The sequence below is a fragment of the Magallana gigas genome, chromosome 7, assembly GCF_963853765.1.
Source record: "Magallana gigas chromosome 7, xbMagGiga1.1, whole genome shotgun sequence".
In the NCBI taxonomy this organism is placed as follows: Eukaryota; Metazoa; Mollusca; class Bivalvia; order Ostreida; family Ostreidae; genus Magallana; species Magallana gigas.
The window spans coordinates 40034808-40057241 of NC_088859.1; the positions used below are offsets into that span (position 1 = coordinate 40034808).

General features: G+C 33.3%; 3 protein-coding genes across 4 annotated transcripts; 1 reads left to right on the plus strand and 2 right to left on the minus strand.

Annotated features, from left to right (window-relative positions):
- The first annotated feature begins 3994 nt into the window (after positions 1–3994).
- Positions 3995–6691, plus strand: LOC117684693 (trypsin-3). 2 transcript variants are annotated; one of them, XM_034457837.2, is made up of 7 exons: positions 3995–4187; positions 4552–4739; positions 4864–4952; positions 5342–5604; positions 5736–5884; positions 6049–6103; positions 6416–6691. In XM_034457837.2, exons 1-7 carry the CDS (start codon positions 4112–4114, stop codon positions 6514–6516), a joined length of 921 nt encoding a protein of 306 aa, XP_034313728.2. In that variant the 5' UTR covers positions 3995–4111; the 3' UTR covers positions 6517–6691. The 2 variants fall into 2 exon arrangements, with proteins under 2 accessions (XP_034313728.2, XP_065922318.1); XM_066066246.1 differs by having other exon boundaries at positions 4069–4224; positions 6416–6680.
- Positions 6692–6833: 142 nt separating this feature from the next.
- LOC105338166 (uncharacterized) lies at positions 6834–15592 on the minus strand. Its single transcript, XM_011443159.4, has 17 exons — positions 15234–15592; positions 14170–14259; positions 13553–13677; positions 13193–13273; positions 10969–11074; positions 10526–10573; positions 10395–10434; positions 10092–10257; positions 9720–9821; positions 9324–9400; positions 8690–8804; positions 8544–8585; positions 8291–8357; positions 8033–8140; positions 7797–7861; positions 7589–7678; positions 6834–7457 (listed from the first exon to the last, which is right to left on the minus strand). Exons 2-17 carry the CDS (start codon positions 14229–14231, stop codon positions 7186–7188), a joined length of 1566 nt encoding a protein of 521 aa, XP_011441461.3. The 5' UTR covers positions 14232–14259; positions 15234–15592; the 3' UTR covers positions 6834–7185.
- A 2713-nt stretch (positions 15593–18305) lies between these two features.
- On the minus strand, positions 18306–22426 carry LOC105338165 (cleavage and polyadenylation specificity factor subunit 4). The gene is made up of 7 exons (XM_011443158.4): positions 22247–22426; positions 21851–22054; positions 21054–21149; positions 20526–20619; positions 19683–19818; positions 18892–19050; positions 18306–18677 (listed from the first exon to the last, which is right to left on the minus strand). The coding sequence occupies exons 1-7, from the start codon at positions 22347–22349 to the stop codon at positions 18600–18602; spliced, it is 870 nt and encodes a 289-aa protein (XP_011441460.1). The 5' UTR covers positions 22350–22426; the 3' UTR covers positions 18306–18599.
- Positions 22427–22434: the final 8 nt, after the last annotated feature.

Sequence of the window (22434 nt, forward strand, 5' to 3'; positions counted from 1 at the left end):
GCTGCATTTTTGTCCTTGTTATTTTGATTCTATCAATATGCATGTATATTATTTTAATGCCTTATTGTCTAATCTGAAGTAATTTATACATAATTAAATTGGATAATGCCTGGCTGCAGCTACATGTAGTATCTACATCGCAGATCTCTTGATAATTTCTCCGCATGAAGTATAAAATCTTAACTTCTTACTCTCTTATTTTAAATGTATGGCAATTGCATAAAACATAAATTAAAGAGTATAAATGTATTTTTTTTTAAATAGGAAAATCAATTCATCTTGAGAATATTTCACTTGTATGGACAGATAATGAGATTATTTTTGGTCCCTAAATTCACTAAAATTTGTCATCCAAACATTGAATTATTAAACATTCAATGATTGATTTGTGCATTAAAACTAGAGAATTGAGATACCCTTGCTAATTCACATCATAAGGTGTAAATTATGTCCTTCATTTACATTGTACATACCTAAATTCACTAAAATTTGTCATCCAAACATTGAATTATTGAACATTCAATGATTGATTTGTGCATTAAAACTAGAGAATTGAGATACCCTTGCTAATTCACATCATAAGGTGTAAATTATGTCCTTCATTTATATTGTACATACCTAAATTCACTAAAATTTGTCATCCAAACATTGAATTATTAAACATTCAATGATTGATTTGTGCATTAAAACTAGAGAATTGAGATACCCTTGCTAATTCACACCATAAGGTGTAAATTATGTCCTTCATTTATATTGTACATACCGGGGTATATAATTTAATCTGAGTTTGTTTGACAAATGTCTAACATTTAGTGTGCAATGCATATCTATGATTGTGAATGCAGATCAGTACTTCCTATTATGCATAATTTTTTAAAGTATTTATAATGCATATTGCTCCAAATATTCTCCCTATTTGCTTTTTTTTCATGGCAGATTGGGGGTAATTTGAACATTTATTGTATTTTTTAATCATATACGAATGGTTTACACTTTTTTTTGGGGGGGGGGGGATTAAAATGGGGAAATATTTTACAATGTGTCTGTCAAAGATTATGATGTCTACAAAATTACGTTTTGATTCATTTTTTGTTTTTATTGAAATAGTTATTGGTGGTTAATTTTTTTTTTTTTGGATTTTGATAATTAATTTGAATTTTGGGTACGGAATGACCTGGGTATGAGTATGTCAGGCTACGATTTGAGATGACACCCTAAAAAACGAAATTTCAAATTGAAAGCAGGAGAAAAAACGTCTTTCATTTTTCAGAAAGTAATCAGAAAGCAAATTCAATTAAAATACATGATGTTATTTTAATGACAATGAAATAAAACCGATTCACTGTTGAAACCAATCGCAACTTCTCGGGCCTTTCCGGCAAGCTCGGAAAAACACGAGCATGCCGAAAAGGCCCGAGAAGTTGCGATTGTGTTGAAACAGGTTTTTTTGTCCAATCAGATGCCATGAAATTCATTTGATCGGATTTGATGCAACTGTTGAAAGTTGTAGGAAAGGAAAATTTGTTTTCTTAATAAGGAATTAATTTTTTCAAGAACACTCTACGTAAGTTCGAATGTATTTATCACTCATCAAACAAAGTTGTTAAATTATCACCAAACGTGAAGTTAGTACGAGATTCAAATTCAACATGGATGCTGGTGATGTCATTGCGCGTGAAGTTATTCTTTTTTCCTCCATCTTGGAAAAGTTTTTCAACTTCATAGGTATAGAGTGTAATTTCTATTTTTAGACATATATACACATGTTGTCTATAGGGAGAGCTTCGCTCTCACGGGCCCTTCAGGCCCGTGAGAGGGCTTCACCCTCTATAAAACGTAGATATGTACGACTGACATCAAGCAATTAAAATTATTTATTTTTCCAAAAAAAACTTCATTATTGACGGTAATTTTAAAGTTAAAGTTTCCTATAAACTTTTGAACAAATTGATTGAACATTTTTCAAAGAAATTCTACATGAGAATCACAAAAACGCTTTTTTAAATGACGCTTGATAAAGAATGTTCAAGAAAAAAAATTCACTGAGATTTCGTCTGCTAAACATTTCGAGTTTTCTCGGTAAGGCCAAACGTCTCTCTATTTCTTGAAAAAAACCATAAATCTTTGTTGACTTTTTATTGTACAACAACTTGTTGATTAAATAAACAATCAAATCAATTGATTACACGTAATTTGAAAAACAACAACAAACGCTTGCTTTTCCGGTGATTATTTTAAGGGACTTGTCAACACTCGAACGTCAGAGCTACTTATAGCAAAGCACGTCAGTATATTTAACAGTCGGCATAATAATAACAATAGTGTTGTGTTGTGCATGTACTATGCCTAAATAGTAGTCAGGGTTTGATACATAGTGCACTCGCCTCCGGCTCGTGCACCATGTATCAAACCCTGACTACTATTTAGGCATAGTACCTGCACAACACTATTATATAAATAGGCTCAGCGATACTATTTATACATGCATGTACGTTAAAGCTTACAATATACTCGTAGTCTAAGGGGAAGTAAGGGGAGATGACCAAGGCTATATGATGTCAGCGTTGAAATATCATTCACGAAGAAAGTTAAGTAATATTGATAAAGAGCGTGCATCAGGCCTCACGTGCATGTAACGATTCATTTTGAAAGCTATACATGTACATGTGTTATGCTTGTTAGAAACCGTTTCAATGGTTCTTCCTTGCAACTTTAAACTCGACGTCAAATGATTATGTATATATTGAACATTCCTGATCGAAATACCATTGGTGACATTACAATGGTGAAATGCAAAATTACAAAATATGTTAATATCTATATATTTATATCTACCGAGCATGACTCCCCCTATTTCTTACGGAAACAAGTAGTTAATTCATAGCTCTATAAAAACAGCCTGACTGAAATTTACACACCCCGTTTATCGATTGGTCGAAACCTACAGTGACCTAAGAATAATCACGGACTGCAAGAAATGATCATGATGATGTCAGACTGAAATTCCCAAAGGAGCCGATTTGGCTGTTTCTTTTAGCTAACGTACATTTACAGTAATTTAGTGGATTTTGTTTACTTTTTACAATCAATTTATTTTGTTAAAAGAAAGATGTAAATATAAACAATGAATGCTTTCTTTGATGATTCATGCTGGGATATGAGGGTGGCGACATTGCAGAAAAAAAAATAATTTCTGCTACGATCGCTACCTTCATAACCCACATGAATCACCAAAGAAAGCATTTTATTGTTTAAATGAATGGTTTGCGTGTTAAAATACACCAATCTATGTTATTGACCTTGACCTACAGATACATCATTAGACAAACATACATATGAATGCAGGTTTTGAACGATCTCGAAAAAAAAATTAGCTTAGATAATGAAACAAAGATTGGTTCGGGGGACAGGAATACGGGTAGAGAAAGACTCTCACCCCTCTTATTGTCTGCGATTCCGTATGTTTGTGTCACGTCACAGTTTTGTTTTTCAAAGAAAGTGCAATTTAGGGTATATTGGTCAGTAAACAGCAATTGTAACGTACGGCCACAACAATTATTGCTTATATTTGCAGGATCCTCAGCAATGTACGATAACTCTAAATTTTCCTGATTTTTTTATTCGTACCATGAATTAATTTGCCTTTTATATAGACAAATTTATTACAATGGTAAATTATTACGCAAAGCCATCCAACGAACTGCTTGGCTTAGTGGTTCTACGGAGAGCTACTTCCTAGAGGTAAACGGGTGGTTTCCTTTTTTCTAATTTGATCTCAAATTGACGTATACATTTTTAATCCATTATAGTCATCGTGGCCAAATTGCGATATCTTCGTAAAATGCATGGATACCTTAAAAATAGTCTTGTTGTTTTATTTCATTTATAAAGTTTGAAGGATAAATAACATTTTTATGATTAAAAATATTTGAGGCTGAAGATCGTAGAACCTTAAGGTATGCGTTTTTGGGAACAAAATCAGATTTCTTTATTGACCCTGGCATCTTTAATCATCCAGTGTGTGGTACAGTCATACTAGTCTGCGAACACCTATTGTAATGTGAGACGACCACAGTTGTTTTCCGTTGAATAACCGGACCACGAATCTGGAATGACGATTGCTTCTCTAATCCGACAAAACTCGCCCGAGCCATGCCTGGGGATCAGTCCGCTCCACCATGTTGAAGGTAACAGTAGTCCTCGCCGTTCTCTGTCTTGCTTATGGTAAGAACAACCCGTTAATAGATTTAAAATAGTATCAAAAATTCATTCTAGTAGTTTAGCGTATGTATGATGTATCTATAAAAAAACTTTCTTTCGCCGTACTTGTAAACGAATGTTAGAAGTAAAAAGCATTAATTAGATTGAAGTGTAATGTAAAAGGGCCGCTGTTGTTCCTTATCCGAGTTGGAGTCTTTATCACACGAGCATTTGTCAATGAAAGTAACCCCGAAACAATAAAACTATTTTATGACTGCCTGTCACTAAAAAATAAAATAATGAGTACTAGTTAATTTACAATGCATAGTTATTTAATATTTCCGCCTTTAGCCAAGCCGAGTCACAGAAAGCCCCACGCAGGGAATGGGCACCACACCGATACCCAGGTAGCTCAGACAGACCTCACGGCCGTACTGCAGTCAATCAATCAGGCAGGGTGCGGCGGAAGTCGCATCAGTCCGTCAGTGTCCTACATCGTGGGTGGATCCGAGGCTCGGGCAAACAGCTGGCCGTGGATGGTATGTCTGAAATCGACAAAGAATTTTATAACGCGAACAAAAACCTTGCCTTGTTTTTATACAATTGATATATATCTCTGCTTAAAAAAACGAAATTAGAATGTAAACTTTTGTTGTTGATTAGGCCTCTTTGGAGTATAATGGTATGCACGTCTGTGGCGGAAGTTTAGTTTCTGACAGATATATCATCACCGCAGCTCACTGCGTTGAAGGGTATGATTTTATGATATTTGAGTTCATTTATAAGGTAATCTAATTGACTTCCAGTCTAGCGCTTGTAGTTACTGAAAGCACGAGAATTTGTTACAAACCAAATAGGCATGAAAAAAGTAGATAGTGTTCATTCAGCAAGTGCTTGAAAATAAAAGAAGTTGCAGGTGAAGTCATTCGTTTAAAATTTTTGTAGCGAGTCGTTCAACAGATACTCGAATCAAAGGTCGTTTGGATGGTTTAAAACGTATTTTAACGATAAAAATCCTTCAGTGTTTAATGACCATCAATATTGAAAGTTTAACAATATACAATCAAACAATCAAATGATAGATGTAATGAATGTATTTAAAGATACTTTTCGTATCAAATTGTCTTTCTTTTTCTGACAGTGCTATGGCTACAGCTTCAAGATGGCGTGTTCGATTGGGAAAACATGACAGATCAAGAACTGAAACCACAGAACAGAATCTCTTTGTCAGAAGAATTATCAGTCATGGTAGCTACAGCAGCTCCAAAATCAGCAATGACATTGCTTTAATGGAGCTGAGCTCCACTGCAACCATTAATGATTACGTTAGCCCTGTGTGTGTAGCCGAGCTTGATGTTGCCGCTGGAACAAATTGTATCACCACAGGCTGGGGGGACACTCAAGGTAACAACAGAATTCTCTCTCTCTCTCTCTCTCTCTCTCTCTCTCTCTCTCTCTCTCTCTCTCTCTCTCTCTCTCTCTCTCTCTCTCTCTCTCTCTCTCTTCGTGTATGAATAAATCTGCCATCCTTTCAGGCACTGGATCAAACTCTGTTCTGAGACAAGTGACCGTCCCAATGATTGATCAAGCCACCTGCGCCAGCCGTGACTACTACGGTAGATACATGGACACCACAACCATGATCTGTGCTGGGTATGAACAGGGGGGAAAGGACTCTTGTCAGGTATTTAACCTTCTTTATAGTGTAAGAGCATGACCTTCAAAATGTATCACAAATGATATTTGCCGTTCCATTTTTTTCCTTTTACTTGTACATGTATCATAAATATCATTGGCCATGTACCGGATATACATTGTTTATCTTTCTCGTTTTGACCATTGTCATAGGGTGACAGTGGTGGACCATTGGTCTGTAGCTCTCAGGGAGTGTGGCATTTGACAGGTGGGTAATTCTCCTAAAAAAATTTTGGAAAAATACCATATGCATCGTTACACCGATATACAAATTTATTATATTCTAAATGTATATGTTGAAGTTTGGAAAGTTTAAGAGATTTGACCGTGATTTGAATGTTATCTTAAACACATCAGTATTGTAGCGAAACGAAAGCTGAATTTTGAGAAAAAGTAATTTGCAATGTTTTAAAACTTTAATACATAAAGTATTCAGTTTTAACACCGTCGTTCACCATCGAGGAGTTGAATCAAGTTAAAAATTATCATGTACCACCCTTCATTATACTTTCTGTCATAGGAGTCACAAGCTGGGGCTTTGGCTGTGCTGAGGCCTTTAAGCCTGGTGTCTACACGAGAGTTGTTAACTATGTCAGCTGGCTTGGAGCCAATATGGCCTGACCGTCCAAAATCGCTGTATCCCCGGTGAATTTACAGTTTATTTTTCTATAATATAATAAAATTATACCAACAAAACTAAATATATAGGTTGTTTGTACATGATTTTAGTCAAATCAAGTGAATCAACTCCTCTTAGCAGATTTTAATTCAACGTTTTTTGCGACATAGTGAGCCAGTTTGTGATTAAAGTGACTGACTCAAGAAAGGCATTTCGCTTCTCAATTATGAAAACTACATGTATTATCTAACCACCAACAGTACTTTTAGTACTTTGATTTTCTTATTTCTTTATACAAATTAATATAGGACACAAAATATTTAAGGTAATATTTTTAATCATTTAACAAATATCACATACAGATTAAGTAATGTTTACCTTGATAAAATTAATAGATAAATATATAACAACTGGATTTTAATATCAGTCCAATAAAATATAACCATTTCTACATAACAAATTCTTTTTGACAAAACATTCATATGGCAATATATATTACCAATCAAGATCTTTTTGAGTAGATATTAATTTGAGACTGTATATAATTATTATGGAACATGAATTGAATGAAACATACAAAAATAATTTACGAACTGGAATATTAGACAATATGCACGAAAATTGAACAATAAAACGTGTTTATACATTTGCCAATTTCACAGTGTGTAGATTTATTTGGCTTGACGAATCCTCGTAACAAAAATTCCACTAAGTAGAAAATAAACAGTTGTGACAACAAACAGAATAATATATCCCAGACCTATCCTACAGTTCACACTTTCAAAGTAGTCTAATATCAGGCCGCCTACGGGAGTAGCTAGAGCGTTAGGAAGGATAAGGGCCAAATGCCAAACTGCAATATCTTTTGCCTTATCCTTCTCCTCTGGGAGTATGTCCATGACTAAAGCGAAATCCACCGACTGGAACGAACCGAACCCGATTCCTGCAAAAGAGTATCGCCATTAACTTAATAATTAAGTTTTACAAGAGTTAGCGAAGCATTTAAAATAGGTTCTTAGAAATATCATTTAATAATTTTGGTTGGTTTAAGTAAAAGTGAGAGGAAAAACTTACCAAAGAAGAAGGCCACGATGACGGCGATGTAATAAGCAGAAGGCCCTTTTATATATGTTAAAGTTGAAATGCAAACGCACATTATAAAAGCTGAAAAATAAAAGAACTTCTGTAAGGTTTATATGTTTATCATGAACATTGTGTCTATCAAATCTGTGTTATCGTTGAAGTATTTATTGGCTCATAAGGAATTATCTTAAACTCATACCAGCTACTATAACAATTGGTTTTCTTCTATTAAAACGATCAGAGAGAATTCCAAATATAATGGAACTGCAAAGAAAGAAAATATTGGTTGGTAAATTTATGTTAATACATGAACATGTATGGAGGTTGATTTTTTCTTTTTATCTATTCTTAGTTTTCTAGTTAGAGTTGAAATAAGTTAACGCCAATATTCCAAGAGGGTACATGTATCATTTCATAATCATAAAGATTTATAACCTGATGGCGGCTGCAAATAACATTGGCAAGAGCATGATGGCAACGCCTCTTCCCGCATTCCAACAGTCGGGAAGTTCTATCATGTCAGAGAGCCAGTATTCCAAAAATCTGCGAACAAAATATCAAAAGTACATTTAGATATAGGTATTCATTGCTATCACCAGACAAATGAATGCGAGTACTACGCCCAGTGTATGTGTTGGATTCATTGTCTCTGTTTATGCAATCCTGTTTTGTCACGGTATTGATTGAGCTTACCCTGTTACCGTGGAAACGCCTTGCTGCATGAGGAATCTAGTAAAAAAGACCCACCGGAAATCGTGTTCTGAAGAAAATAAAAATAAAGTCGACTCTTGTGGGGTTTTTTATATAACGGTATTAATTAGTTTTGATTCAAGTTTTTTTGTTTTTGGCATTAGTGCAACAATGTCTGACCTAAAAAATCATTGGTTTTTTTTTTCTTTTCATTGAAAATAGCTAAAATAAAAACGACGTTATGATTTTTTTTTACCTTTAAATGGCTCCCAAAAACCACAAAAAATCTGAACACAACCTGTGAAAGTAGAAAAGTAACAAATATGAATCTGATAATAAGTAATAAGTCTTTTGTGCAGGCAACATTATTCGAAATTCTTGTGCTGTGTTCAGATGACTTACCAATAGGTTCAAGATTTTGTTTTCCGGGCTTTTCGGTTGTCGTAAACACAGTTACACAGACGCTTACCATCACCACCGCTATGGCAGTTCCATAGGCTCCTAAAACGCCCATTTCCTGTGAATATTTAATATCTTAAACTTAAGTTTATTCACAATATCAAAAATAAAAACTATCATCTTTGCTCTATAATTGTTATGACAGTATATAAATAGTGCCTGTTTGGGAGGGTAACAGTTGAAATTGACACCCCGAGGAAACCATTGTCAACCGACGCGAAGCGGAGGTTGACAATGGTTTTCGAGGGGTGTCAATTTCAACTGTTATCCTCTCAAACAGGCACTATTTATTTTATTATACTGAATGTCTTAATTTTAGAGAATTTCTATATTGCTTTTATATAGAAATGACGTGAATTCTACGGCGAACAGTACGCGCATAATTTACGCGCATGTAACAATTCGTTGTGTTACCCGTTGCTAAGTGTGTTGCTAACGCTGAGGGTAATAGAACGGATTATCAACTGCGTCTAAACCAAAAAGATTTCAGTATTTTACATGAAAGTATAATAATATATCATGTTACATGTACTTTATTGAATCATCGCCATCAACAATGTTTTAAAATGATGCTTACAGATAATCCGATACCAACGGCTGCTCCACTTACGTTACCCAACAAAATCATACAGCCCATTACTCCAGAGTTAAAACCTAAAAACAATACAAGTTTTATTAATAAGTTGCAACCTGCCATAACATAAACCATTAAATTATAAGAAGCATTTCGCTCAATTTTTCTTAAATTTGTTTATACCCTTTGTCATTTTATAAATTTACATCTTCAACAAAAAATTAGTAAACATAGTTCATAACTTTTGTTGATACAATTATTTGAATGACACTAAAATGTCCCTATACGAAATCAACGAAAACTGGTCTCTAGTCTAAAACTAGATTTCAAAAGGTTAATGCAAGATATATATAACGCATGAAAAATAAATACGTAATAATAGTCGTAAAACCAGCGTACCTCTCTGGGAATAATGTGATTTGTCCGCAATCAGGGCATTGTATGGAACTGTTATCATGGCAAACGACACGGTGACAATTAGGTAGAAAAAGATATAAAGACCTACAAAATAGAACAAATGTAAACCTGTATGATATACTATTACGAAGAAAGATTCAAAAAGAGTTATACATTCATTTTTAAAGTGGGTTATCTCCCGTAAATTGGCGTAAAATATTTGATCATAATATAAAGACTTATGTACGAATATCAATAGTCACTGCTATTTATTTACTTCTTTTATTATTGAAATTATGTTTGATAGCAATTAATTTAACTATTTATGTCTTAGGCAAAAGGAAATTGAAGGTCTAAAGGATCTTAGGGTATTACCGAGGCTTCCTGAACTAGTGTTCTTCTCCTCAACAACCTCTCCCTTTTTCTCGGGGACCAGAATAGTTCCAGGCTGGGATCCTCGAAGAATTGTAGTCTCGTGCGAATTCTTAATCGTTTTGTTTGCATATGGGAGACACCTCTGAGCTTCCAAATCGCTGTGGCACTACAAAGTTCAAACAATGGCTTTTAATACATTTACTTGAATGACGTACTTCTGATGTTGGCCTTATATCTTGTCACACGAACAATATAATTTCATTTAATATACTTTTTTGAGCGAGTAATAATCAAGTGACATACCATTCCTTCTGTGCCATTCTTGTAACCTGAGTCTCTTCGTCTGAAAAGATAACAAAGCAAACTAATCATCATATACCTTCATATTCACCTACCATGATGCAAGATGAGGGAAAATGTATCAAGTTACTTACGGTAAGTATAATTTAGAGGAACTTAGTGCCATTCCTATCAATCCAATGCTGCAAGATAAAATATCATATAATTTGTGTTGAAAATATACCTAAATACATGTAGGATTTATATCCTGTCTTAAATTTTAAATATACATTGTGCTAGTATACATCTTCGAGAGATTATCATAAAAATAAATTTATGCGCTGTTCATAATTATATTTCATTCGCATTAAGTATTTATTCTAAATTATATGGTATAAATTTTCAAACGATTACTGTATCTTGTTTCTAATAATATAAATGTATAATACTAGACTTATGTATACCATGAGTATCAAAATGGATAAAATATCAAAAAACGCTTTTAGTGAAAATTAGTAGCAATGAAGTAAGGATTCTTTATGTTTTAGTTTGGTTGTGTGTATTTTGGGGTTATTAATACCGATAAATAATATTTTACCACAGAAAAACAGTCCCTGCCATCATAACGGGTCGTCTTTTACCAACCTTTAACGTCACTCGATCACTACCCATGCCGATCAAGGGACTGGTGAAAAACGTGAGAGCTGGAAAGAAAATGAATATAATCACCTTCACAAGTTGTGTATCTTATGTTCTAATTCGTTACACTCAACCGAACATAAATAATTTATAAAATGAATAAACACAGTGTGTAGGTACAGAAGCGCTCTCAAGAGTGCAGTTTATTACATGTAAAAGTAATACACAAATATCTTCCGGCAAATCCTCAGTTCTCTACAATAATGAGAAAAATTGTTTTAAAATAACAATAAAATGATACATGAAAACGAGTATGGGTGTGTGGGTGGGTGGGAGGGGGCCACGTCTTACTGCACGAAGAGAGAGTCTTCGAATGGCGCTAAATTCTTTACTCACTTAACACGAGAAGTCGCACTTCTCTAATTTAAATACCTGTATAACAGGTGAAATACTCATTATAGAAACCAATCATATTTGGTTTCCGGTATATATATAAATAAACAAAAACACGTGTTCGACAGACACACGTGTCATCATACCTTTAATAAATACATGTATATTAACTTTAGTTCTGAAAAGTTAAAGGTCCCGTTCAGAACTATAAAGTCTAGAATTTAATTGTAAGCGTGTTTCCAGGTTAAAAATTTTGATCTGCCCTACAAAAGTTTGGTTCCGACCGAAAGGAAAATCAGAGTTAGAACCATTTTAACAAGACCTTGGACTTTCAGTAGGGCGTAGGTATCTATTTCTTGCGTCAAAGCAAGTTAAAATTGACGCGGTTTCAAGCGTAGTCTTAGCTCAAAAGCAAGACAAATCTTGCTGATTTCGAATTCAGAGCTATGGCTAAGTGGCCTACAATGAAATAGACCTACGATACAGTTCTGTTTGACACAACTACCCAAAGTCCAAGCTCTTGTTAAAATGATTCTACAGTATATAGAATAATCGACATCGGCTTGTTTGTTTGGTTTTTTTCGTGTTTTATGTGGGTTTTATACAGACAAGATGAAAAGAACGTGGGTTTTTTTAGAGCATCATAAACACAGAAGTTTTCCTGGCTTTTTGATAAATATATCTCCAATAAACCGAATATTTACGAGTAAACCTTTCGTTGTAAACCGAAAATTGGGGGGGGGGGGGCTCTCCTATACATGTAGTTTATTAATATTTCCCTTTAAAAGAATAGCCCTGCAGTTACCTCTAATGATACATAATATCCATCAATGATATAAAGTTGCATAAGTGGTCAGAATCCCGACCATTAATGATATAAATTTATCATTAACAAACTACATTTACCTAGTCGTCCATTAATTATACAATTTCAAAATTATATTATTAATGGCCAAAATTTACATTCACTCATGATATTAAAGAAAATCCCGAAATAAGTGCATCATAAGACATTGACCTTTAAGGATATACTTAGTCTACTTTTTTATTACATGTAAATTGCATTAGTGGAAGAACTTCTACTATTATTGATAAATTATGTATGAAATAGCGGCCATCTGCGTTTGAAAAAAAATAAATCAACAAACTTAAAGCTGGATTGATTATTCATAAATCACGAAATTAATCAAAGGTTATTCACACCTATCGAGATATGCATGTGCGTACCTATGAAAAACTCTTGATGGATATATGATGAAGCAGTAGGCGACATCTGGGCGTGCGTGCATTAGATATCGCATTGACAGTCGTGTCCATATTGATTAAAACTAGTTTTGTTAGATTTTTTTCAGGTCCAGATAGCTTCATCGTTATAGTGACAGCAACAGATTCATCGACTTTTGATGACGCGGTTATATATTATGTAGAGATAATGAGATGAATGTTACATAGATGGCGTCGTCGATCTATTCAAGTTGCTGCTCTGTATAACACAAAGGTGTGTTTTTCAACACAAACACGATCGCCATTGCTTCAACTTCTCATTCGTTCACCTCGGCGTTTCCTCTCAATTATACACAATTCAAGAATCGATGAATTCTGATGTGCGTCTCCGTTTTCAAAGGCTCTTGGTTTCACACCAATACATTTTTAATGTCGCTTACTGCATGGGCGTCTGTAGTTGTGTAATGATATTTACATTGATGTAATGAAATTCCCTGTCAATTGGCTTGCATGCACCATCTTGGTAATTCAGTTATTGGTATCTTGTTTTAAGATCAAGTACATACCAGCACCAACTGCCACCATCCCTCCCAGCCATCTGCCTTTTTCTGCCTCACCAACCAAAGAGCGAATCTGGGCTGGTACAACTGAATAAAATATTAATACATGCATGTATTCTCTTCTATTTGCAAGTTTATTATTTCTTTTAATATCTCTGAATATCGTACAGTAAATATTCATAAAATCGATTTTATTTGGGTTTTTAAGGGGTAATAGTGGTATGCCTATAAGTGTGGGTACATACCGACTCGATCTGTAATATATGATTCTATGATAGAGAATCATCGTTTAATTATGTCGGGGAATTAATATTCAAAGAGGCATATCTCCCAATTTTAAACAAGTAGTGTTTCTAGTGTACCTACCCTCAACAGACAGTAGGAGGAACATCAGACTGAGGCCAAACCAGGACAGGTTCAACAGCAGCACCCTGGGCTTACTGAGCAACGTGTTGTCCTCCCGTATAATGTCCTCATCATCAGCAGTTGTACTACAGATAAACATTAACATACCTGTATGTGTTATGTGTTCTTATAATTAGTGATCTTATTAGTTCTGATGTTGTTTGTAAAGTTTGCAAAGTTAATCAAGATGAAAATGCATTTGATTACCTGGTTTTTATAAACGAAACGCTTTTTGTGGGGTTTTTTTTTACTTTTAAATTGTAGTACATGTATGCGCATGTATAATATATACATATCACTGTCATCAAATATTGAACTATCTCAGTTTTTCTTTTCTTTCATGTCGTATTACGTATATGTACATGTATATGCACAAAATATAGCGAGTAATACCACTGTCTTCAAATTAACAAAACTTAAACATGTTAAAACGTAAGCCGATCGCGATATGTTTCATATTAAAGTGCTACTTCGAACGACCCAAGACAAGTACATTTTTAGGAACACAGAGAGTATTTAATGATCTGGTCTCAATTGTAGGGCGTGACTCCGGTCATATTCGGTATGTCTGTACTTACTGCTCTTCCTCCTCCGTGTACAGTTTCCCTGACCGTTGGGTATCTAGGCTGTCCATCTCCATCCTACCCACGGGCTTTCTCTAACACAGACTGTAAAGATTTACACATTCGTTCATTTTCTCATTTTATTCCGATATTCGTTTTCGGTACATGTACATGTAACAATGCATCCTTTATTTAATGAATACTACATGAAGATAATAGGCCTGCATGTGATATAAACAATGAAAACATGTACTTAAACAATCAGATGCTTTTTGGGGGTTTTCGCTTGTGATTTTGAGTCGGACAACATTACACTTGTGATTTACGTTAGAGAGATGGATAACCGCACAGCAACCGTAACAGCGCCTTTAATTGTCATTTACAATAACACTTTTAATGTGTGGTGAAAATATGGCGATGTCAGTTTTTACATTTTTTTGAAGTAGAATCTCGGGAGATAAAGCCATAAAATAGACAAAGACCACAGCAGTATAACGTGTACAGATAAACATGTGTGCATTAAAACACTTCCGTGAGGAAATTTTTAAAACTATTGATAATCTGTGACCTACGCTGTGTCGCATCCTGATGGAAAGTGCAATGTGCGATCAATCGACATTGACAACAATATTGTGTCCTATCTCTTGTACACTCTGTGTATGCAATAAATCATGTTCAAACCAATTAATAGTTTAGACTTACACATATAACCACTTTCCATGTTGAAATTAATTTGCGTCAGCGAGGTACATATACAATGTATGTACAATTAGGATAAAGTATCAGATTTCATCTTTGCACTTAATAACGACTCTGTAGCAATCTGAAGCAGACGGAGAACGGGCATAAGTAGTCCAAAGGAAAACATTCTCTTAAAATATCTATCTAAAGCGAAATTAAAAAAAAACTCCTTTGATCTAAAGTTAATGCGACGTAGCTAAACCTCGAGCTTCGTTGTTTGTAAATTCATCTTTTTTCCCTCACTTCAAAAAAGTTTAGCAAAGTGTCTTGCACGACAAAGCCTGGAAGCAATGACAGACAGAGCAAATGCAAATTAAAACTGTTTATGATGTACTTACGGTCAACAATAACAGAGAAGCCTTGTCTTCTTTGAATCTATTACTCCTGCCATAAATAAAGAAGAGCTCGATCACAAAGCCAGGAGAATATCAACATAGACGATCGATGTCAGAGAAGGCAAAAGAGTGCGTGATTTCTAAACCGAATCGATTGGCGTGCAGCAACAGGGAGTTGGCCACTGTCTTTGTAGTCAAGCTATTTCTAGGTCTACGACGAATATAGGGCTGTTTCCATCCGCATATGAAGTGGCGAGGTATAATCAGGGTTTTTTTTCTTTTTACTGTTTTATGGCAACTTCTGATTGAGCTCTTGTAAATCACGTGCAAGGAAAACTTCCGTCATTTCAATACATCAGATTTCTCCTTTTCAATGTAGTATCAGGAAGTGGACAGATAGGCGGAAACCTGTAACGACCATTTGGAGCTAGTTTCTACCTAGTGTTGAACTGGATATTCAAGCAAAATTTCAAAAGACTCGATTTCTATTAAAACTTTTTTTCTTTAAGAAAACTAAATATTTTATGAAAATTGTTCCTGTTTATAAAGTTCTTTAATGCTAAATGTAAAAAATATTCACGACATTTTTCCTTTATAAAATGCAGAAATGCATACTTAATTTTTTTGGTCGAATTATTTTTCACTTGCATGCGGTTTAGTGTTTATTTCATTACACTAAAAATGTTTACTTCAAGTAATATTTAGCTCTGACTTTCGGGTTTTTTCTCGAACTTCATCTGTGTTTAATGGTCATGAATACAAATTCCTTTGAAAATGAAAGAAAAGTGCTTTTACAGCTAGCAAATGCATTTTTCAATCACCCATTTTATCTAAAAATATTTAAATGTTTTCACCTGTAATTATAGCACCCAGTCTTGCGGCCATTTTTACAGAGATAAATTATACAGTATCTATAATGAATCTGAAAATAAACAAACTTTTAACTACCTTAAGTTAATATACAAAACCTACAAACACGTGATGGATGACTGTATCAAAAAATTTGCGCTCTACTAACTTCAGAAAATATTGGAAATTTTCAAATTAATAAACACTGTTGAAATATATGAAATGCTTCAATTTGCGTGTAATGTGAAAACATATAAAATAATTGTCGATATTTAAAATAGTTTACTTGATAATTGGTTTTTAATATGATATATCGATTTTTTATTTTTTTTTTTAGCGATAAGCGAAAATATGATATGTTTTCTTTTTTTTTCAATTTAATTTGAATATTTCTGTACTATTTTTTACAGAGCTTTTTTTTTTAAATGTTTGAATTAATATCCTTCACACTGTTTTCAGAATACGTTTTGGATAGAAAGAGGGGTCTGCCATTTAGTTCAGAATAGAGAAAATGCAATCCTCAGTGTATGTCACAATTTTCAAAAAATTTAAGAACTCTGAACTTAAAATAACATTATGATGAGGTTTTTGAAAACTTAATTTTCATGTACATTTTTCAAAGGCATTTTTTTTTCATTTTTAAGACTTATAACTACTTTTGGTCTTTGGAGATTCTTCCAGGATTTTATAAATGGTACATATCCGTTTTTATAATTGAGCCAACTCACCCTTATACCATATATTTTTCTCAGAAAAGAAATTAAAACATTTTCCTTTTGTATAGTGGGGCCTTAATCTTCTGCTACACGGTATATTAGATTGCATGTCGATAAAAATTAATCAATTGTCGACAAAAACAGAAATTGTGTTCCACGTCTTCGGAGGCTGGAACTACCAGAAGTAACAAATTTTGAATGAGATCATAACTTACATGCAAACTATTTGCCATGCAGTGTTAAAAGATTGACCTGCTGAAATATGCATGTTAAATTGCGAATTCGCACACCAATGTTTTGAAATATGTTATTTAAAATAAGCTCCATATTTCGATTTCATTACATGGATGTTTAATGTCACAGTAAGAGTAATACACCAAAGCAGGTAATTAGTACTCTAAGCGCAATGTCCTTATGTTCAGGACTGCATTTCAATATTTAAACGCTCAAAGTTTGGAAAAGGAGCAGTTTAAATGCAGAAAAAAATTCGAAACCAGCTCTTTGATACTGCCTTCTAACCTGCTGTGTTTGTAGTTAGGATTGGAAGGTGTCTTGATATAGAGTTTATTATGAAAACAAAACATTTTACCTATTATTCAAACCATTAACTCAATATGTGAATGTGAAACTGCATAAATATCGACACGAGTGGTACATTGTACGTCATTTGTCGCCATATCTCTGTTATAACAAGAATCGATGGCGCTAACCAACTTCAAATATTCGTATGTCGATTGGTCAATTCCCAATATTAAACTATTAACATCGCTACTTCATTCCTCTTTATCATGAGAGTGTTCAGCTAAATTAGATTCAATGAATTATTGATTGCTTTTCCGGCGACAAAAGAAAACTCCTTCCGAAGAAATTAGTTTACTTGCCAATATTGGCGTCATAAATCCTGCATTTTGGAATAAATAAAATTTTATTGAAAACCTGCAATATCTAAATTTTTGTTTCATATCTTTAAATACACAAAGAGTTAGAAATAAAACTTTATTTGTGTAAAATTGAACCGGTGAATTGGGATTATTAACATCACTCAGGATTCTATAGTTGAAATGGGACAATCATTACTTGTTAAACCTTACTCAACGCAAAAAGCAATACAGTGTGGTTTCTGAATTAGCTGTGTTATCAGCTTGTCAATATATTAATGTAATGTTTTCCAATACACCACTGTAACTTCATTAGCTTTCAATAGTGTATCGACTGAAGCTTGGTGAATTCAATTAAATATGAATTTCTAATTATCATTGTTATAATTGTAAACATTATCTATGTAATGCATCCACGAGTAACACAACAAGAGAACAACAGAACATGAAGCAGAATAAATGTACAATACAGATCATTCAGTTGTATATGTGGAATTCAAGTAAATTATAGAGAAGGTTTGGTTGATCCAACGTAAACACATTGTAAGTAAATGTATCCTTACAACTGTGTAAATTTACTGGCAAGTGATGATGTGTTTTTTTTAAATTACTTAAAAAATCAAATATTAATACAAATTCCTTCCATATTTATTAAAAAATAGGCAATGGATATCTCTAGTAAACAATATTTAGATAAGAAATCTTACAAATCAGTACAAATATTCTTCATTTTAAGAAAGTTCATATTAATGCATTCTATATTCTTGTAAATCCATTCTTCATATCACTAGTATGTCATCTGATTTTTGGATAATACACTTGCTTTTAGCTTTTACGGTGTATCATCAGGCCATAATAATAACACCATGGCATCTGTGAACGATGTCCAGCAAATTTGAATATTTCACTTCATCACGTTATCACAATCAGCTGACTGAGGACGAAGCAAGAAAAGCTAGATGACCCTTTGGACATTTATTAGCATAGTGTCCTTTCTCTCCACACTAAAACAAACAAGAAATAAATTATATCATACTACTCAGATCAAATTTAACATATTAACTATGAATTTTGTATTTAAAAAAAAAACCCACTCTGTATCAATTAAGACTACGAGACATTAATTGATGAGATTTAAAATATCAAGCTTTGGTAAATTGCCATACATAAAAATAAAATCATTCAATATCAGACAACTCTGTCTTTTACTCTGTGTACCTTAAAACATGTCACTTGGTCGAGTGGTCGTCTTGGGTCTATATAGTTATCCTGGCCGGATGGGGGCTTGTAGGGTAGGTGTACATGTACATGGTGACCATATCCAGGCTGAGGGTAGGGGGCATTGTGACCAGTGTCCATCGTGGTCTGTATAACATTCTGAAAACATAAACAATCACATGGGTTTGATTGCAGAAATTAGAATTCAATTTGCAAAATACATATTGGCCAATAAATCAATAATTGACTTGCTACTGAGAGTTCAAATTTTCTATAATTTTGAAGACAACTTTTATGTATATACAAAATATACCACTTAGCTTGTATAACCTAGCATTCATTGTAATTTAGTCCCACAAGCATGTTTGTTATACATATATTGTAATTCTGCTTCGGTATGGGGTAGAAGAAGAACATGATAAATCTACCGTAAGCTAGAAGATTAAATTCTAAATTCAAATTCCTTAGCAATTGATTGAAATTTTTTTTTATTTAAAACCCACTTTCTCTAACTTGTACATGTAAATGTGGTATTTGCCTATTCAAGTTCGACCTGATGTTTTGGGTTTTATCATGATTGCCTTTCATGTTACATAGACATGTACATGTATCATGGTAGAAATATTTAGGACCCAGATGTAATTTGGCTGGGATTATTGAAAATGGTTAAAGTAAGTTTTCCTGCACATGCATGACAAAACAGGTATTGTGTTCTGTGAAACTTAAAGTAATTTTCAAGCAGATTAAAAACAAAAAAATTTATACCTTAAATAACCACATCTACTACTTACGATTTTATCACTGTCTGATGTTTTCATTTTGGGACAGTTCAGTGCTTTGTGACCAGGTTCTGAGCAAAAATGACACACAATGTTGACTTTCTTGGTAGTTGTTTGCTGATCAAACACAGGAATATCAAAACTGGGACTGAAAAAAGTTAAAAAAAAACGGAGATTTAATAAATCAAAAAAGATTCAGATATACATGTAAATCATAACATCTCTTCAACAATTTCCTATAAGGTAAAGTCTTTACACTACTTACGGCAGAAAATACATGTTTTACAATTAGATATACAAGTAAATGTTTGTAGTGTTCATATTTAATGGTATGACATAGTATAACTCCTGATTAATTAGGAATACAGTTAGTAAAAGTTGAAAATAGGAATCTAATTCACATCAACTTGTTCAACTTTAACTGGAGTTTAGTTTGAGCATCTATGTATATACATGTAGTTTAATTTTAGTTGCAAAGTTACCAACAGTTGTACAAATAATAAAACAAAAAACTTTAATCCCACCATTTTTTTTTTCATTTCAATTGGATCTTGTCAACATGCAAGTTAGACATTTTGCTGATGTATTCTTATTGCCACTATTTTCATTCTAAATTTTGTTATTCTTTATAAAAATGTTTGTTGGCAATAAAAATATATTATGATATGTTGTCACAGTTTGCTGTGAGTATCATCATCTACCAACACTTGTTAAGTCCAGATATTGTCAACCATCCTTCACCGCGGTACTTGAGAATATTTATATATGTGTTAACATGTAGTATTAGGATTTTCTTTCAAAAACAGTTTGTAATTCATGATGAAATGAAATTTGAAAGTTTTGCAAACAACTTACTGCATATATTTACACTTGGGTCCTTCTAAACAAAATCCATTGAGATAGCACTGGCACAGAATTCTTCTGACATGACGATTTTTGCAGTTGGGACCTATTTAACATTTGATAGATGATAGAGCATATATGTAGAATAAAAGCACTTTAACAATAATGATCAAAATTGTAAAGAATAAATAGATAAATTTCAATAATTAAAAACAACAGATTGCTGATTACCGGTAAAACTCTAATGGTTTCATAAATATTTTAAGGAGTTTCAATTGGCATTCTGTTTTTTATGATTATTTAATACTTGTGTTTTAATTATCTTTACACATTTTGGATAATATTTCAATATATATCAAACAATATATTGTTTTATATAATTATATCAGAAAGATGATACACTGTAGTAAGACTAGTAACAAATATCATGTACATGTATATTACAACATAAGATGTTGAAGCTTTTGGATTAATCATAAATACTGGAAAGAGGTAATCAGAATTTTAGATAATAAGATTACTGGTATTTTTGGTACTTACCATGTCTACAAAATCCTCTGTCATACCATGGACAGTCTTTGATTTTTGCAGATGGATCAATGTGGAGGAAAGGGCACTCTTTGTTATTACATTCACCTAGCAAATTTAAGCAAAATAGAATTAAGAATTATACCTACACCTTCTTCATTATTAACAGTCTGATAACTATTTAGAGTATGCTAGATAATTGATTAAAGACAACTCCTTCATACTTTTACAACAATCTGAAATAACCAAATGAGTATATACATTTTTTTACATGCCATTAACTATCTGTATATATTTTGCTATTCAGCATACAATTATAATATACTTGTACATTTATATTGTAACAATTATAGATACTCAGCCAAAAAAAACAATGAAAACAGAGCAAACACAAAACTGACTTCATAAAATTTTAAACATGGGTGCAAGATACTGTCAGAAGATGGAAGAGTATCTAAGTACATGTACCATGTGTACCGCTAATATATATTCTATTCATTAAAATGAAAAGGTTTAACCGTATATGATAAATTCCTTCCCCTCACCTCATTGTCTCAAGTAAATGGGGAAATATACTATTGCATTTTATTTGTTAATTTCCCCTAAATACTGTATGAGCAGTCTCATATTTCTATCTACAACCATCTCATATTAGCTCTCTTTACAACAAACATCGTATTTAAGAGAAAATCACAATTACATGTAATGTGTTAAAAACTTTGAGAATGAGGTGAATCTTTGCTCCAATTTCATTTGCATTTCAAAACAAACAACATTTCTCTAGGTTACACATGGGCATGAAAACTCACCAAATTTGGAAAAGAAGTAACATTCAGGCATTTTACTCATGTCAAACTCATGAAGAAATTCACAATCATCTCCTTTTTTGCACAGACCTCTAAGCCAATGTTTACACACAACAGTTCGATCTCCTTTGACATGTCTATATGGACATGCAACTCCCTTGCTACAAACATTGCTTAGGTAGAATGTACATATCGCTGCTCCTGATTCTGTTAATAAATTGAACAAAGGCAATAAATAATGGATTGAAAAATCTTGAAACAATTTTGTCGCTAAACTACGTTTCGTTATCTATACAATAAAAAGAAACTTTCGTTGAAAGATAAATTTAAACTGAAAAATGTGGTGCATGATTATCTTATTCTTAGGACAGAGTATAGCTGTCAACCATGTCTACTCACTGTCCATCCCAGGGAATGGAAGAGGTTGTGACCCTAGTTGCTGATCTAGAGCTACTTCCATTTCGAATTTTATATGAGTTACCGGCGCTACCAAATCCTGCATTTTTACGCTAACAATTTATTCCCTCGTCTTGATTTATCAAAAGAAATTACGACAACGTTGATCAAAAACAAAACTTTTAATACTA

What these genes read in the sequence shown, in the direction of transcription:
- LOC117684693 (XM_034457837.2), top strand. Translation starts at nt 4,112, where the DNA reads ATGACGATTGCTTCTCTAATCCGACAAAACTCGCCCGAGCCATGCCTG. An exon ending in CAAACAGCTGGCCGTGGATG is followed by an intron (nt 4,740 to 4,863) that starts GTATGTCTGAAA and finishes GTTGTTGATTAG; the next exon opens with GCCTCTTTGGAGTATAATGG. An exon ending in AGGCTGGGGGGACACTCAAG is followed by an intron (nt 5,605 to 5,735) that starts GTAACAACAGAA and finishes CCATCCTTTCAG; the next exon opens with GCACTGGATCAAACTCTGTT.
- LOC105338166 (XM_011443159.4), bottom strand. Translation starts at nt 14,231, where the DNA reads ATGGAGATGGACAGCCTAGATACCCAACGGTCAGGGAAACTGTACACG. An exon ending in AGAATGGCACAGAAGGAATG is followed by an intron (nt 10,258 to 10,394) that starts GTATGTCACTTG and finishes TGAACTTTGTAG; the next exon opens with TGCCACAGCGATTTGGAAGC. An exon ending in CACTAGTTCAGGAAGCCTCG is followed by an intron (nt 9,822 to 10,091) that starts GTAATACCCTAA and finishes TCTATTTTGTAG; the next exon opens with GTCTTTATATCTTTTTCTAC.
- LOC105338165 (XM_011443158.4), bottom strand. Translation starts at nt 22,349, where the DNA reads ATGCAGGATTTGGTAGCGCCGGTAACTCATATAAAATTCGAAATGGAA. An exon ending in TCCATTCCCTGGGATGGACA is followed by an intron (nt 22,055 to 22,246) that starts GTGAGTAGACAT and finishes ATTTATTAACAG; the next exon opens with AATCAGGAGCAGCGATATGT. An exon ending in CAGAGGATTTTGTAGACATG is followed by an intron (nt 20,620 to 21,053) that starts GTAAGTACCAAA and finishes AATGTTAAATAG; the next exon opens with GTCCCAACTGCAAAAATCGT.